General features: G+C 47.8%; 8 protein-coding genes across 8 annotated transcripts; 3 read left to right on the forward strand and 5 right to left on the reverse strand.

Moving 5' to 3' along the window:
* Window position 1: 1 nt before the first annotated feature.
* On the reverse strand, window positions 2-1,253 carry C8Q69DRAFT_477633 (Scytalone dehydratase and Cyanocinnoline inhibitor). The gene is made up of 4 exons (XM_028631334.1): window positions 1,050-1,253; window positions 940-995; window positions 853-894; window positions 2-786 (listed from the first exon to the last, which is right to left on the reverse strand). The coding sequence occupies exons 1-4, from the start codon at window positions 1,069-1,071 to the stop codon at window positions 418-420; spliced, it is 489 nt and encodes a 162-aa protein (XP_028482220.1). The 5' UTR covers window positions 1,072-1,253; the 3' UTR covers window positions 2-417.
* A 49-nt stretch (window positions 1,254-1,302) lies between these two features.
* On the reverse strand, window positions 1,303-2,072 carry C8Q69DRAFT_477636 (hypothetical protein; the record flags this gene model as incomplete). The annotated part of the gene is made up of 1 exon (XM_028631335.1): window positions 1,303-2,072. A coding segment is annotated over exon 1 (245 nt), but the record flags the coding sequence as incomplete, so codon positions are not given.
* A 190-nt stretch (window positions 2,073-2,262) lies between these two features.
* Window positions 2,263-3,745, forward strand: C8Q69DRAFT_83004 (12-oxophytodienoate reductase). The gene is made up of 3 exons (XM_028634082.1): window positions 2,263-2,609; window positions 2,686-3,321; window positions 3,387-3,745. The coding sequence occupies exons 1-3, from the start codon at window positions 2,358-2,360 to the stop codon at window positions 3,729-3,731; spliced, it is 1,233 nt and encodes a 410-aa protein (XP_028482222.1). The 5' UTR covers window positions 2,263-2,357; the 3' UTR covers window positions 3,732-3,745.
* A 374-nt stretch (window positions 3,746-4,119) lies between these two features.
* Window positions 4,120-6,192, reverse strand: C8Q69DRAFT_82975 (putative MFS efflux transporter). Its single transcript, XM_028634080.1, has 2 exons — window positions 5,846-6,192; window positions 4,120-5,780 (listed from the first exon to the last, which is right to left on the reverse strand). The coding sequence occupies exons 1-2, from the start codon at window positions 5,888-5,890 to the stop codon at window positions 4,308-4,310; spliced, it is 1,518 nt and encodes a 505-aa protein (XP_028482223.1). The 5' UTR covers window positions 5,891-6,192; the 3' UTR covers window positions 4,120-4,307.
* Window positions 6,193-6,495: 303 nt separating this feature from the next.
* On the forward strand, window positions 6,496-7,083 carry C8Q69DRAFT_509704 (hypothetical protein; the record flags this gene model as incomplete). Its single annotated transcript, XM_028633123.1, has 1 exon — window positions 6,496-7,083. One exon carries the CDS (start codon window positions 6,496-6,498, stop codon window positions 7,081-7,083), a length of 588 nt encoding a protein of 195 aa, XP_028482224.1.
* Window positions 7,084-7,200: 117 nt separating this feature from the next.
* C8Q69DRAFT_82990 (putative calcium transporter) lies at window positions 7,201-8,608 on the reverse strand. Its single transcript, XM_028634081.1, has 3 exons — window positions 8,343-8,608; window positions 7,893-8,220; window positions 7,201-7,829 (listed from the first exon to the last, which is right to left on the reverse strand). The coding sequence occupies exons 1-3, from the start codon at window positions 8,410-8,412 to the stop codon at window positions 7,319-7,321; spliced, it is 909 nt and encodes a 302-aa protein (XP_028482225.1). The 5' UTR covers window positions 8,413-8,608; the 3' UTR covers window positions 7,201-7,318.
* Window positions 8,609-10,374: 1,766 nt separating this feature from the next.
* Window positions 10,375-12,738, forward strand: C8Q69DRAFT_437028 (hypothetical protein; the record flags this gene model as incomplete). The annotated part of the gene is made up of 2 exons (XM_028628572.1): window positions 10,375-10,861; window positions 11,201-12,738. Coding segments are annotated over 2 exons (2,025 nt in total), but the record flags the coding sequence as incomplete, so codon positions are not given.
* Window positions 12,739-14,196: 1,458 nt separating this feature from the next.
* C8Q69DRAFT_477641 (hypothetical protein) lies at window positions 14,197-16,039 on the reverse strand. The gene has a single exon (XM_028631336.1). The coding sequence runs from the start codon at window positions 15,670-15,672 to the stop codon at window positions 14,623-14,625; it is 1,050 nt and encodes a 349-aa protein (XP_028482227.1). The 5' UTR covers window positions 15,673-16,039; the 3' UTR covers window positions 14,197-14,622.
* Between the last annotated feature and the right edge of the window lie 23 nt (window positions 16,040-16,062).

The following is a 16,062-nucleotide window of genomic DNA, read 5'->3' on the forward strand; positions in this document are numbered from 1 at the left end:
AGTCAGTGTTCTACCCTCTCCATCTGTTCTCTGTATCTCGTATACGTATCGTAGACGATAGTCGTCTCTATCTTTCTGCCGTACTAACGAAGAACATTGGCCGATTCGCCTTGTTCCAACGAAGACATCAATCGACCCATGGATCGCGACCTACAGATAGCATCCCTCAGAGAAACTTCAATTGGATACGTCCCAATTGTTCTGTTGCTGTCATACCTACACGAGTGGTCGCTGATTTCCACCCATGTGAAATGTACTGTTCCCTCAGAAGTGCTCATAAGACAGGTTAGCAAGCTATATACTAGTGTTAACCAGGAAACAGTTATCAAAATTCACCCATGTGTCAAGCTCCAATCATCTCAACTCGATCTAGTAGACAAAATAACTGACTGAACTAGATACTAACTGCGCATTCTGTCAATGTTCCACCGATAACTGGGGAAATATCTTGTCAAAGTTATGCTCATTCCAATAGACTCTAGGACAGACGCCAGCGAGCTTCCAACAACCATCGATCTTTTTATACCAATGCTTTACGCATGCGTGTCCATGTCCTTTTTCATCTACCACCGTGTGGTCCAGGTTTGCATAGCGCTGATGGGCGGCACGAATCTGGTGATGACCCACGATTTCCGTTTCAGAAACTCGCTCGTATTTCGCGGCCCCCATCAAATGCTGGGTACGGACAAGCGGGTCGCCGAGGAGCTTGGGAGATCTGATCATTTCAACGAACTCTTCCGCTGGCATTTCGGGGATGCAGTCATGGCCAATGATGCTGTAGTCGACCTAGAAGAAGCTTAAGCCAAGTCGTCATACATTTAAGGTAGAAAGAATCTGAAGGGAAATATATACCATCATTGTAGGTGCAAGAACATTCCGTAGTCGATCCCAGTCCTACAGGATGTTAGGTCAATCGCAAGACGATCCGAGATGTATCACCTTAGTGTCGTAGCTATCTGCCCACTCGAAGACTATGGCGGTAATAGCAAGGTAATCTAGAAGAGCTCAGTGATTCTAGGATAAATACTCGTCCTGCAAGGGAGCAATACCTTCAAACTGAATCTGTTCCATCTCGGAATGTCTATCTACCAAGGAGGAAAACGAGTTGCGGTTTCAGAGTTCAAAGGGTAATCGAAACAAGTCGTCTAGTTTACTATTGTGGTATTAAATAGCGGAAGAAGACAGCGGAAGAGCCTCAACACATCGAGGTATTTATCGGGCTCGCTACTTGCTGACCCCCTGCTGGGTGATTTCTTTGCCTGATCCCATGCACTAAGGCCCAGCGCAGTACTTATACGAAGACAGCCTTGCCGCCGCCCCCTCCCTCAACACCCCCGGCCCCTCTAGTAGAGAGGTGCTTGAAAGTTTCCAATTATTCGGCTCAAAGGAGTTTGCAGAACTCTTTAGGGTTATTAAATTCTATCCAAGATGTGAACCTGCTAAGTAACCTAGACGCAGCAAAAGCCCACTGGGAGGCCGCGGACAACTGGCCAATGTCGCCGCTGTTTGCTTAAATCGCTTCTAGGATCATGGTTTGTATATAATTCCATGGCTTAGCACGTCCCCATACTTACCCCACGGGAAGTCACCGTGCCCCGCCGACGTCAATTAATAATACTGCTACTACTAACTACTTTATGCCAGGTCATGCCGGAGTCAACTACCGAGGTAGAGATATTCCGGGCTCTTATTGCGTCCCCAAGAGCAGATAAGCTTCGCCTCCTCATGATTATATCTGCAGTGATGGCAATGCGAAGTCCCCTTGGGATGATTGCAGGGCACGAAATCGACGTTGTACAGGACGTTGCACGTGGAGCTGGCATAAATAGGGCCCGAAGCGGAGTATAAAATGGAATAAGGCGACCAACTAAACAACCAACCAACTATATCAGGACGCCTCGTCATACTTTAAGGCGTCTCACTGATAAGACGTTTAGTTCTATTTCTCGACAAGAATAATAGTTGCTAGATATTCTCCTAGGCTTTGGCTTCTGTTCATGAGGTTATGTCTGCAGATACTTTCTGAGAGGTGCATTCCAATAAATCGCTTTTAAAATTCATAAAACATTGACATTTCACTTTTTTTGCTTTTTTGTAATTCAAAACTCGCAGATCCCATATGGGACGCCCTAGAAGTGAAAGAAAACTAAGATAGGGAACCAGCCAATGGAAGTTATTGTTCTCGCTCGTGGATTTTTAGGTCGAATCCACTATACTAATTGATAGGCGGGGTTCAAAATGAATTTCAAACACTTGTCCTTTGCGAAACTCAGACCCAAAAGACTTATAAATTCCCGGAAATTTTGAAATCCAAAGCCCAACCCTTCCAAGGAACTATTCTTGGTGAACAAACAAAAATGGCTGGTCCGAGAGGAGCGCAGTCAAAACTGTTTACGCCGTTGACGATCGGCAACGGCAAGATACAACTCAAACACCGGGTTGTTCTTGCGCCATTGACGAGAAACCGTGGGACACCTCTGAATCCGAACAGTACGCCGGAGAATCCTAATAGGATATGGGTCCCTAATGAGTTAATTGCAAAACAATATGCGCAACGAGCGACAGATGGAGGTCTCCTGATCACTGAAGGCATGCCGCCGTCCTTGGAAGTAGGTATCCGAATAGGAGAAAGATACGAATCCTGTTCACTCAACTTGCTCTAACTGACTTTCGTTGCGCCTATAGAGTAACGGTATGCCAGGAGTCCCTGGTATCTTTGTCCCAGAACAAGTCGAAGGATGGAAAAAGGTCGTGGAGGCCGTCCATGCTAAAGGCGGTTTTATTTACGCTCAATTGTGGCACGCCGGTAGAGCTACCATATCTGCAATGACGGGATCACCTCCGGTTTCTGCGTCTGCTACACCGTGGGACTCTCCCGACGATACGTATTCGCATCCTCCTCCTGGATCCACTGAAAGGGTGCGTTACATCGATAGTCCTCCTATTGAGCTGTCTATACCACACATCAAGAAGACGATTCAGGACTACTGCAACGCAGCAAAGAGCGCAATTGAGGCCGGCTTCGACGGTGTTGAGATCCACGGAGCTAATGGGTACTTGATCGAGCAATTCTTGAGCTCCAATGTGAACAAGCGCACCGATGAATACGGTGGCTCTCCTGAAAAACGCTGCAAATTCCCCCTGGAGGTGGTGGATGCCGTAGCTAGCGTTATCGGGGAGGGAAATCTAGCCATTCGCCTTAGTCCATTCGGGTTATTTAACCAGTCACGCGGTGAGCAGAGGATGGAAACTTGGACATATCTCTGCAAGCGTTTGAAGGAGGCTCATCCCAACTTGTCCTATATAAGCTTCATCGAGCCGGTAAGTCTCTCACGAAATGAAGGCGACTGTGGTGAACAAGAGATTATTCTGACATGAATCTCTAGCGCTTTGATCAAATCTTCAGCGTAGAAGAGAAAGACAAATTCCTCAAGTCGTGGGGTCTCGAAAACGTCGATCTCCAACCTTTCCGTGAGATTATGGGCTCTACGCCATTCTTCTCAGCCGGAGGATTCAATGATACGAATATCTGGGGTGTTCTCGAATCTGGAAAGTACGATGCTTTGGTATTCGGACGTTACTTTATCAGCAACCCTGACTTGCCGGAGAGATTGAAAAATGGTTTCCCATTGAACCAATACGATCGGAGTACATTCTATGGTCCATTTGAGAAACCTGAAGTCGGATATGTGGATTATCCGACGATGGAAGAAGTGGCTGCTAAAGCTTAAGTGATATATCTCGTGCGGCTATCGAAGTTAGAAGGAAACAAACAATATATGTATCCGTCTTTTTCTAACATTTGAAGAAAAAACCTCTGTAGAGAAACCGCATAGAATAATGGCAAGTAAGAAATACTTAGGCATAGCACATTCGTAGAAAATTGCCATAATATAAACAGCCCCGCTCCATCGACTTGAACATCTCACCATACGAATAAAGGCATCTATCAAAGAGAAAAATCCATACTAACACATTTAGGGAGGTCCATGTGAGCGAGGAATAAGATAACCTAGTCTAGTTTTCCTGAAGTGCACATTCAGGTTGGCTGCATTTACAGAAGTTTTCACGTTGACGTTCAGGCGGCGCTCGAAAGTTGGCTCCTGACAGGTTGTTGTTCTTCCCTAATATAATTCCACCTTGGTGATTGAGGTTGAAAACCTCAACAGGATCGCAATCAAAAAGTTTAGTATTTTGAAAGGAATATTACGTAGCCACTGCCACACCTGTACCGATTATCTCTACCGAGGTGAAGACGATCACTATAGTCATTCATCTTCCTAGAGAAGCTCCGTTGGATATGCTCCTCACACCGATCTCTTTCTGATACGTGGTAGAACGCCCCAGCATCCTTCCATTGCCACAAACAGTCCGATACAGATAGGATGGAGGAGAAACGTTCCTACCTTCTGTGCTAGAAGACCTGTCGCCAAAGGCGCTACTGCACCCCCACTGCTACCCAAGGCACTAATAAAACTCAGACTAGACATCTGAATGTTTCGAGGGAGCAGTTTAGTAAATACCGCCGCTGCACAAGGGAATATAGGACCCAGGAGCAAACCAACAATGGCCACTGCGACAGCTTCACCGATCAAGTTTGGAACTAGCCAAACAATAAGCTGAAACCCGAGGGCACCAGCAATGGCCATGACAACAAAGAATTTCTCCCCCAATCGCTGCGCTGGGTGCGAGAGGAGGAATCGTCCTACCGTAATACCGGCCCAGAAACCAGCACTCACGTAACCCACATCTGCAAGATTGCCATGACGGTAGGTGACCAGGAACGAAACGATCCATCCTGAAATCGAGACTTCTGCACCCTGGTAGGCGAATATGAAGAGGGCCCCAAGGATCGTGACGCGGTTCTTGATTCCTCTGAAGGTGCCAGCATGGGAGTGATCTTCGGTATGGGGATCAGAAGACGATCGTGACATCCGCATAGCAGCCAGTTCATTCTCATAACCTCTGAATGTCCAACTCGCCAACGCAGTGTTGATGACGGCCATTCCCAACGTTATGAAGTAGAATGGTGACCACTTCCCAGTATGAGATGCAATTGCTGTTGCCATCAGCGGGCCCAAAGTGCCACCAATGCCATAACTGCCGTGGAGAAGTCCCAGCGCAACCGTTCCATTCGCCAGATTCGCACAGAAGACGTTACTCAACGCCAATGCAGTCGCGAGTCCGAACCCAATGGGCAAGAACGCAATCACAACGACAGGGAAAGGAGGCGTACAGACCAAAGCGAGAAAGGCCGCACAGATTGCAACCTCCGCAACCATGTATGTGCGCGCTCGGCCGAGACGTCGCTCGAGGATATGGGTACACGGAGCAGCAGCGAGAAAGCCAACCGCATTGGCAACGAAAATCAAGGATACGAGAGCGTAGCCAATATTATATTTCTTTTCGATGTAGGGAATCAGAGCTCCTGGAGCACTATCGTTGAGCCCACCAGCAAAATTTATCAGACTGACGCTTAGAACGCGGTATCTATTGATCGCGGGGTTCGAGATGCTTGGCAGGATGATAGATGCTTCGTTTCTTCGAGAGTCTGAAGCCAGATCTTCGATCTCGAGTTGCTGTGCTGGAAAGTCTTCCGCTGGCCTGTCTGTAACACAGATTGCGACATCAATTGCTCCTGTTGCATGTCCACCAGCGTTTGTTTCTACGTCCATGCTGACCGCTGCATCATTGCCGTAGCGGTCAGACTCACGAACGGCCTCGACTGCTGAAGACCGGATAGCAGCCATTTTGGACCGGCGTATTGCTTTGAGGATAGGCTAATTGCATCATAAATGAGAATCATAGTTGAATCAAAACTTCTTCACTCTGGAGGATAACTAACTGGTAATATTTCCACAACTGATCCATCATTATTATTACCCCGCATCCCCAGATGATTATTAATGCTAGATAGTGTAGATCTTGTATTATTATCCGGGCATTAAGATCCAACATTCCGCCCTCTCATGACTAGACGGTGTGTTTTTGCAATAGCTCGATGGCTTTCCCTTATCGTCCGATTAGGTTTGCATAATAGCAATACTTGCATAGTCGCTTGTGAGATTAGGCTAATCGTAACTTGGAGAGAAAAGAGCGTACAGTATCATCCATGACTGTCTCAAGTATCTTCTTAAGCAAGAATAAGTTTAAGAAGAAAAAGATCCTGCTTTCATTACAACAATAAAAAAGCAAGAGACCTCGCGAGACGGGCAAATAAGCACAAATCTCGACCTTTGCTTACTATTTAGTGCCCGAATTCTTATCTATCAAAACGGGATTAGATACGGTTTCTGCTCCGGGAAATGGCGGGGCGTCTCTGTCCAAGCGAAAAAACGTTAATTACTTGACTGACTTGCGCGGAGAATTGAATTGACCGATGAAACATCTCTCACAATCGACCGATGGCATTATATGGACAACCAAGAATACCAGAAAACCTCAGGATAAAACTCTCAATTGCTCTCTCTTCCAAACCACCTACACTCCCCCACCATGTCATCATCTAAATACGACCTCGCGCTCCGTCGCATCGACGAGGCACACTCCGCGGACCCGAACATCGTCACTGTCAATGGCGCCCAAGTACCCTACGAACTACACTACGCGGACAAAATGACCAAATACCTCGACCTCCATACCCCCTCAGCCTCCGAACCACTGCGTCTCGCCATCCGCGCCCAACACCTCCGCCGATGGGAAGTACCCCGCAGTTCATATCCGCAGACGAAACCAGGCTACTTTGCCTGGCGAACGTTCCTAAAGAAGCGGCAAGCGGAGCTCGCGGAGAAAATCTGTCTGGAGAGCGGATACTCCGAGACGGAGGCGGCGCGTGTTGCGGCTCTGGTCCGCAAGGAGGATCTGAAGCAGGATCAGGAGACGCAGGCGCTGGAGGATGTGGCCTGCTTGGTGTTTTTGGATGACCAGTTTGAGGAATTCGAGAAGGGGTATGATGAGGAGAAGATTATTAGTATTTTGCGCAAGACGTGGGGCAAGATGTCAGAACGGGGCCATGAGCTGGCGCTGAAGATTCAGATGTCGGATCGGGCGAAAGAGTTGGTTGGGAAGGCACTGGCCGCGTGAGATTGGGGTCAAGATTTAGAAAGGAGATTTTTCGCAAGGACAGATAAACAGGGAGTCGAAAATTTTGGAACAAGATGGAAAGATGTGAAGTGAACATTGGTATCTAACTCCTCTATATGCCCGATTGATATTAAACAACAAATCATCACGCCGTTATGGATATCACACAAAGTCAGAAAATCAGGGTGAGCTTTTTCCAACCGAGAACGCCAGATTAAAGCAAATTTCAAAAGACTCAATGGGCACCGCCGTGGTCGATTAGCCCAACAAGAGCAATAGCTGCTCCGGCGGCGACGCCTCCGACAACCACCATCTGCAATCCACCTTTCAACCCTGCGATAACATTGTCACTACCCGCCCAGCCACGGACGATGCACGTCTTGACGTAACCGAAGGCCAAGAGAGTCACTCCCATGACGGCGATACTGCAATACAGTGCGGTGATGACTTGGCTGGCGATGAAATAAGGAATGAGAGGAATGAAACCGCCGATGAAATATCCGAGCGCGAGCGTGATGGCGGAGATGTAGGCCTGGTTGCAGTCCGGTTCGGATTCCTTGTGGTGGAAGGCAATGAGGAATTGGAGAAGCCTTTCAGGCGACTCGTGGAGAGAGTGGTTTAGTTCAGCAATAGCAGTGTCGGAAATGCCGTAGGCGACGAATGTCTCGCGGACAATAGCTTCAGTCTCCACCGGGGAGCTTTCGATAAGTTCTTTCGTTTCCCGTACGGTTGTCTGGTATGATTCTCTGCACAAGGATTACATGTCAGCCCCGATTCTGGTTACTTTCCAAGTCCAGTGGTTCACTCACGCTTCGCTTTTGGCACCAACATATCCACCCAGGCCCATGGAAATTGCACCAGCTGCTAGCTCAGCGAGGCCACCGAGCACAACGACCTTGGTATCTCCCAAGGCAGACAGCCCCGCGCTGAGTGCAAAAGGAACCGTCAGTCCATCAGAAAGACCAAGGATGGCATCCGAGATGATTCGCGGGTTGATACGCGACCGGCTGCTCCCTGAGCTGCCGCCGGAGCTACTTGAATCCTCTGACGGCGTCCGGTAGAAAGTATCGTAGGAATGATTCTGGGCTTCCAGGTCGTCATGTGGGTGCTCTCCGATGCTGCCCAAGAGAGGTTGCCCTGACGGATAGTTAGCACATGCCGCTCTCTTCAAGCAGTTGCAATCTAGAAGCAAGCATATGTGGCGATGGGGGTATACTAACTCAAGCTCTGGGACGAAGGAACCTTCAATATCTGCTCACCTGCAGAGGATTGCTGGGATTGGCTTCCTCGGGACGGGAACAGCTTCTGCTTGATGAACAGCAGAGCCATATTTTTGCTTTACCTAAAAGGGATGGGGTATTGCTCGGTACTGAAGGTATTGTATGATCTGTAGGGATCACGAGCAACTATGTACCACCCCGAGACGGAAGATACCACCAAGGACGAAGGAGATTGATTGAGAGGAAATCTAGAAATCTCCAGGACAGAGAGGAGCGCGACATGCTCTTAACTATGCGGAGGCCCATCCTTACTTTTGTCTGATCCCTTTCTAGTCTTTGCCATAATGGGGTCTTTCGTAACATTCCTCGATGTTTCTGCGGGCGAGACTGCTGCTCCAGCCAATCACCGCTGCACCAAATGTAAGCGTCGCGGACTGAAAGCCCGACGGGGGGCGCTGCTTACTTTTATCTTCTCTTTCGTTCGCAGAACTCGATTCGCTGGTCACACTGATCGCCGTGATGCGTGAAGCATCCCTGACTGATATCGAAGGCACGATATATCCTCGCTGTGATAGGCTAACTTGACAATCCTAGATCTCAGTCCAGCCTGAAGGCGGTTATGAGGAACGAGATCTTGGCGGGCTTGGCGAACAGTGTTAAAGTGCATAAAAATACTCTGAACGGCTTCCATTAGATCCCGTTCTCTTGAACCCATCAGTCTGGATCTCAATATATTAATCTCTATGACAAGACACATCGCAAGACACATCGCAAGACACATCGCTCTTTTCTCAACTTTTCATCTAGATACTGATACATATTGAGGAACAGCAACGTGGAGGCTGGCATTCCAGGCGGGAGATCGACAACACCGTGATGGAGCAGTAAATACAAATAATAATTAAGCATTGTTGGAACGTCAAGTAGAGTGGGTACCTGGGGATCAACGAGATTGTTTTCGAATGCGTAATTATCAACCTCATACAGGAATATATCCTCTGCACCGTTGGATCGTCGTCATATCCGTCTGCGTACAGTATCGCGCGTACCGGAGATAGCTGCCATCGAACCTGGTTGCCGTTTTCTATTCTCTAGTATCCTCTGTCTACATCTGATCTTGTGGTTTATTGTGTTAATGACTGAGGCTGGCAATAGTTGTATACGCAGATTTTCATAGTACTCTTGGCGTTCGTCAACGTAATTACTACTTGTTTCGCTTCCATATGATCCTTGTCATAGATGAACGGTAGGCTCATAGATCTCTAGTAACTATAAAGTCTGCGGAAACGCAAGTACTTTAGTGTTCTCCGAATATTAAGCCTATTGTTGAGATGTCATCCGCGACCGCTGATTCCGCTATATATACTCCTTAATGTACTGGCACCCTGAAAGTTCTCATGGTACATTATCGTCAAACGTTAACCGTAAAAACTTGCGCGTCTTTCACTTAGCTTGAAATGAGAAAGGATCGGGCAGATCCCAGAATAGACTCATCGTACATCGAGTAAAGGTATATCAATCTCACGCCCAAAATAGAAACAACTCAGCTTGCAGCTGGTCTGTAAGTTCGCTTATTCTCAACACCATCCAGGACCTATCTCCATGACTGATAACAAGATGCGTGGTCTCTTTGACGATTAAATGCGGCCATTGTTTCTTCAAAATACATGGTATAGTACAACGAAAAGCGAATCTCTTGTTCACATCTCCATGGTTACTCTTTGTGTACTGCATCTATTAGAGTGATCAACAAAGGACTAACGCTTTCATTTTCTGATTTCTTGATGGATTCTTCCTGGTTTATTCTTTTCCCTCGGATCTTTGGGCGAACCTCTTTCAGTGGGCTTTATGAATCTCAATCCCATTGTCAAATCCTTTGTTTATGAAGCAGTTACGGAGATGCCTCTTATAGTATATCTCTTCATCTTTCGCATTCGACGTATAGATGCATACTACTGTATATCAACTCTTTTTCTCATATATACATATAATATCCCCTTGTCGAACACATTTTCCTTAATCGAAGCCTGCATCCTACAGAGTAGCGGGTTTCTATATCATATCTCAAGACATGCCGCCTCGACGCTCCCGCAATCCAAGCAGAGACTACGAAGACCCTCCTGTCCGATACCCACTATATAACCTCGGACTCCTCCCCGACCCACCTGATAACTGGCTACTATGGAATGAAGACAAGAGAGCTTTCTGCGGTGGCCGTCGCGTCAGTCGCGCAAAAGCAAAGGAGTTAGCTGATTTCCATTTCTGGGGTATAAACCCCGGTATTGAAGGGCGTGACTCTACAGAACGACTGATGGTAGCGCTCCGCAAGCTCATGTACTATCAATCCGCTCACCACAGGCCTCCTGAATATTCTGAGTTCCTCAATACGCAGAGAGATGCCGGGCCGAGACTTCTGGATCCTAATTTGGTCCCGCAGCCTCTACCTATAAGTCGTTTCTTTTCTCTCCTTCCTCAGGATGCGCAGGCTGGAGCGCTTTCGCAGATTGATATCGCCCGACTGACCGAGAGACAGCGTTTATATCCGTCAACTCGCTCAGGTAATACGACAGCGCTTCGGAATCCAGGAGGTTTAAATATCAGCAGTTCAAATACGGGTTCCCTCAACCGAGGCGGGCTAAATATAAGCAGCTTCAGTCCTTTGGACAGGTACGATCCTACCGGTGGACTTACAGACGCGGATATCGACCTGATATTGCGTAACGCTACGGAGGCCCTTGCCACTCCAGTCCTGACAGGCGATCTTGCAGCAATAGGGGGCCAAGAGTTTGGACTTCGCTCTCTGGGCAGTAATGATTTCGACTCTATTCTCAGTCAGATGGCGCAGAATACACCGAGTCGTGCCATTGCTGATCCTTCTCGAACAGGCTTCCAGACAGGTACGGCGACTCGTGGATCTGAATTGAACAGGTCTCCCCTTGGAAGCCCAGAGATTACTATGGCGGATGCGGGCCCAATCTCAGGACGCAATTCTATCAGCGGAAGCCTGACGAGCTCTCAAATAAATACACAGCGTCCGATCTCGCAAGATAGTATGGGCCAAGGAGAGCTATCCCAGCAGGCCTCTAATCCACTTCAATCTTCAAGCCCCTATACGACAGGGCAACTTCGTTCTAGTGGAATAAGCAACAACACTGATATAGTCACCGAAGAGATCCAGAGGGCCATCATGCGAATTACGTATCGAGATCTAGAAAGACACGCCAGTGCTTTACCCCGGGGCCTGCACCCTCAGTCAATTGCAACAAATGAAGAACATCTTCTGCAAGTCCAGCAGAGAATCTCTCCAATGGCCGGTGCCGTTCGCCTGTCTAGCATTGAGGGCAGTTCCTTTCGCATAGATCCAAATGGCATTAACTATGCATATCGGGGTCGTGGACCCGTGTGGAGGAACAACTCCTGTGCTGTTGACTGTGTCATTGTTGCTGGAAGGTTGCTTGATGCAGGATGCACAAATAAGGACCGAGCAAGTCCCGAGTGGGAGAGGTCCCTGACTATTCTTGAAAGAGCATATATCCAGGCGATAAATATAGACTGGGATATACTATCAAGAGAACAGAGTATGGATACACGGGACCGTTTCTGGGAGATCCTGGCTGGGAATATCCCCGGCATGGAAGTTGGCATTCCATCGCCACCAACATCTATATGGGAAGAATCGACCAAGTCATTTGAACAATTCAAGTTTTCTTATACAGAGGAAATATCATATTGTTCCTGTAGAAGAATGGGGAATAGTCGCAGAACATATGCCCATCGCTCAGTGTCTCCTGCTTTTATACCTGCTGATCAAAATGGTGTATCGATGGAAACCCTAGTACAGAGAAGTTTCAGATCTCACAGAGGGATTTGCAGATATTGTAGAAAGGGCATCGCGATACGCAGCCGGACTTTCCACCAGCTTCCTCTCCGCATGGTTGTTGAACTGCACAAGGATGCACGTCCGAGGAACCACACGGCGAATATCACAATCGAATATAAAGATCGAGATGGACAAGATCAAAAGGCAACTTATCGCTGGCTAGGAGGTATATACCGCACCACGTCGGGGAGATATATTAACGAGCTAGGAGAAGAAGTCGATTCGTACCATTTCCGAGTCTACTGGACCGATGTGGAAAGAGGAGAAGTCGACACTCATGAGATTCGCATGTACGACGGAATGGAGAACCTCGGTCTCATTGCGGGCAATATTGCTCCCTCCCATCGAGATGAGCGGGTTCCTGAGAAGTGGTGGAAAGATCAGTCGATACCGCTATTGTTCTATGAGCGTGTGCTGAATCCAGAGAGTGAAGTGCTATCTGCGGCCAAGGACACAATAATGAATATGATTGACGTGAAAGAGAACAATGGGCTAATTATGCAGCAGCTCTGTCAGTGGCGGCCATCCAATATGCCTGCAAATCCAATCCCACCTGAGAGAACAGTCTTTCAGCCAACTGACAGCCAAATGCTTTCCATGCCTCCCAGGGAAAATGTGACTATGGGGGCCTCTGGTGCACGGCAAATATTGGAAACTTATTTTGATGGGAATCTTCTCAATCCAAGCAGAAATCGACCTTCTTCATCTTTGGTCCCTGGTTTCACTTCTAGCAGACAAACTGAACCGATCCAGCAGAATCAACCTAAAGTTCCATCGTCTTCTGGTGCCAGTCGTCCAAGTTTCGCACAGCCAGGAGCTGTAGGGTATGCTCCCAACGATGCTAGACGCAGTGTTAAACAGAGTGAATCAACCTTTCCGACTGCAAGCTATGTGGAATCACCCAGACGACATACTCCGGGTATTCACTCGAGTGAAGTGGGCGACTCCCTTTCACATCCTGTGGTCACTGAAGATGACCAAGTGCCCGATACAGAGACACAATCCCAGAGACAAGAGCAGACACAGCACAACATGCCCTCGCAGAGCTGGCTACAGGAAACCCTTCCTTCTCTTACTCAACATCAAGAACATGATATACCACCATTGCCAGAACTGGACCCTCATTTCCCAGAGGATCAGCCCCATATTCCAGAGCTACCCAACTTACAAGAAGAGACACAGACTCAAGAGACAAGCCAAGGGCAACAAGAAGAGACTACTCTCACCGGAGATCAGACAGCCACTAGACAGCCGAAACTGGCCAGCGCTGACCAACTCGATAGATTTGCTCGTGGTCTACAACAATCCTATGAGCAACTCGATGCCGAGTCTCATGATCAATTTGATGTTTTCATGATGCATGATATAACGCCTAATGCTTGGAGACCCGGGGAGCTAAAACAGGAGAAAAAGTATCCGACATCCGTTGGGGAAATTTGGGACTGGATAGGAAGGCTGCAACAGTTCGACCTCGAAAGGATGGAAGAGCAGTGGAAATACTTGGGCTACGTACCAGAAGAACACGCACTATGGAAAGAAACGACATTGGCACAGGCTCCGAATACAGTGTCCAAAAAGCGGAAAGTCTATTATGCAGATGATGATTTGAAGGGGGATTTGACGTATGATTTCCCGGACATGCTACCAACGATATCGAAAGAAAGTGAAGGTAAGTTTCTGACACTCAAGAGAATCTATTTTAATCCAAATCACTATGGGGAACAAAGGGACTAACAGAAAAGCAGGTAATTCAAACCTAATTGCCCCTGAAAAAGGCCATATCACCAGCCCATCCCACAATACGTGCCTCGGAAAAAGAAAGAGGGACACAGTGCCAAGCTCACCTCTAACTACTGAGATGTCCTGTCTTGAGGGACATACTTCATCAGCTCATAGCCAGACAGGCCACATGTCTCCTCCTCTTCCACCGCAATCGGACCATCGAGAAATATTACTCGCAGAGCCCGCTGGAGTTACTCGTGACGATATGATGGGAGAGATCGAGATAGAGGACCTCGATCAGCTTTTCGAAGACCCTGAAGAATTCTTGAGCTTTCAATGATTTCCCCTGTTTACAATTGGCCATATAATTCCATGATTCATGGTCGTTTGCTTGGTTTAATTTCTTCAGTCTAGACTAGATACAGCGTGGTCTGGATGAGGGCATAAACTGTACATTCCCAACAAACATATTTGCATAGCCTGAAATGTGAATCCCACAATAGAATATGACTGATGTTTTCATCCGGCTAAGGTACAATTTCATAGTTTACATAGTAACACCAAACGCCCGCAAGATCTTTCCAAGAAAAGTGAACAAAAAGAGTTGGCGATGATTTGACTTCCATGATCCTGGATAGCAAGTGAGTATTCGAGATTGTTTCCGGCAAGGGAAGTCGCTAAGGAGGTCAAATGATCCAGTTGGCTTAATAAACCACTTCACTGGCAGAAGAGGCGCTGGTGGAAACTTATTTGCCCTTCACGTTCATGACCAGGCTGCGCGACCGCGTCGTCATTCTCGTCTTCTCCATCATCCTGATCATCATCCTCATCGAAACCTTCGCTCTGATATTCTTCATTCTGCTCCTCTTCATCGTCTCTCCCCATACACTCGAATGCAAGGTGATGCCTCATGGCCGCTTCAAGTCTGCGACGACTGCGACGACGCGCGTGGTCGACCTCATCATGATCATCATCTTCATCGCAATCTTCGCTCTCATCTTCTTCATCCTCCTCCTCTTCCTCTTCTTCCCACATCCATCTTTGAAGCGTTGATATTACACCCACGAGGCCCTTGAAACAACGGTGCTGCATACGCATACTCAACGTGGCCAATTCATTCATTTTGTTCTGCCAGTGTCCATCTCCATCATCCCAGAGGCATATCTCTTTCTGTTCCTCATAGGTCATAGCGTCCACTATCTTGGTCATTGTGTCTATCAAGGAAGTATCCCACTGAGAGCGCTTCTGTATCTCGTGGGCAAGCGGGTTTGAGCTAGTGAGAACGGTCTCTCCGATCTTGCGGAGGCCTTCGAGACCGTTTACTTTGGTCCCCAACGACGCACTTGGTTTCGCTGCATGATCGCGAATATGCTCGATATCATAGATGATTGCATTTTCCACATAGCCAGCTGATTCTAATTGGCGCGACGCGCTTTCCTTGCTCCAGGTGACGTTCAGCAGCTTCCAAACGTCGTCGGTCTGCCATTCAAAACCCCAAACATCAGTACTGACCGCCCGTGCGTTCAGGGCCCTGAGCACAGCGCGAATGGACATCAAAACGTCCGGGTGGGCCGTTGCTGCTTGGTGCAAGAGGTCGCGGCAGTCATTGTCGTCGAGGTCAGCTATCAAGCTGTCGATCTCTTTGCGCCTTGGGCGTTTTGCAATTCTACGCCTTGGGCGCTTTGCAATTCTAGAGCGACTGCCAGTGAAACCATCGTCGTCATCATCAGTTTCGACTCTTGGGCGTTTCGCAGGTCGAGCACTCATGTTCCGTGGTGAGTCCCTGAGTAATTTCCCAGAGTGTTATGTTGCAGATATGGACAAGAGGAGCGATCTTCAAAGAGGAACAAAAAGATTCAGAGATATTTCGAATTCACTATCGAGACACAATCCAGAGTATTCCGGCTGTCAGAGTAATGGAGTGGTTCCTTGATGGTGCGTTGAGCGGGTTGGTTCTTCGTTAAAAAGATCTCCGGCAAACGCGTTTGTTTCGAGAAAAGGGGAGCGAACGCGACACGGCCCGCGTTTTTACGTGTCCTTGGACAAGGATGCATTTTCTTTTACGTGCAATTGCAAGTCCATGTAGTAACTACTGGTAGGAACTCATCAGAATCAATTGATACCAGAGGCGTGAGGTGGTATAACTATGCTGGTGTT

Source organism: Paecilomyces variotii (genome assembly GCF_004022145.1).
Source record: "Paecilomyces variotii strain CBS 101075 chromosome Unknown C8Q69scaffold_12, whole genome shotgun sequence".
In the NCBI taxonomy this organism is placed as follows: Eukaryota; Fungi; Ascomycota; class Eurotiomycetes; order Eurotiales; family Thermoascaceae; genus Paecilomyces; species Paecilomyces variotii.

Bases quoted from the DNA above. Each gene is read 5' to 3' on its own strand.
- C8Q69DRAFT_477633 (XM_028631334.1), bottom strand. From the start codon at position 1,071: ATGGAACAGATTCAGTTTGAAG. The intron at 996-1,049 runs GTATTGCTCCCT...GAGCTCTTCTAG, and splicing joins GGAACAGATTCAGTTTGAAG to ATTACCTTGCTATTACCGCC. The intron at 895-939 runs GTGATACATCTC...AACATCCTGTAG, and splicing joins CAGATAGCTACGACACTAAG to GACTGGGATCGACTACGGAA.
- C8Q69DRAFT_83004 (XM_028634082.1), top strand. From the start codon at position 2,358: ATGGCTGGTCCGAGAGGAGCGCAGTCAAAACTGTTTACGCCGTTGACG. The intron at 2,610-2,685 runs GTAGGTATCCGA...TTGCGCCTATAG, and splicing joins GCATGCCGCCGTCCTTGGAA to AGTAACGGTATGCCAGGAGT. The intron at 3,322-3,386 runs GTAAGTCTCTCA...ATGAATCTCTAG, and splicing joins ATATAAGCTTCATCGAGCCG to CGCTTTGATCAAATCTTCAG.
- C8Q69DRAFT_82975 (XM_028634080.1), bottom strand. From the start codon at position 5,890: ATGCGGGGTAATAATAATGATGGATCAGTTGTGGAAATATTACCA. The intron at 5,781-5,845 runs GTTAGTTATCCT...TGATGCAATTAG, and splicing joins CAGTTGTGGAAATATTACCA to CCTATCCTCAAAGCAATACG.
- C8Q69DRAFT_82990 (XM_028634081.1), bottom strand. From the start codon at position 8,412: ATGGCTCTGCTGTTCATCAAGCAGAAGCTGTTCCCGTCCCGAGGAAGC. The intron at 8,221-8,342 runs GTGAGCAGATAT...ACTATCCGTCAG, and splicing joins ATCCCAGCAATCCTCTGCAG to GGCAACCTCTCTTGGGCAGC. The intron at 7,830-7,892 runs GTGAGTGAACCA...ATCCTTGTGCAG, and splicing joins GTTGGTGCCAAAAGCGAAGC to AGAATCATACCAGACAACCG.
- C8Q69DRAFT_477641 (XM_028631336.1), bottom strand. From the start codon at position 15,672: ATGAGTGCTCGACCTGCGAAACGCCCAAGAGTCGAAACTGATGATGAC.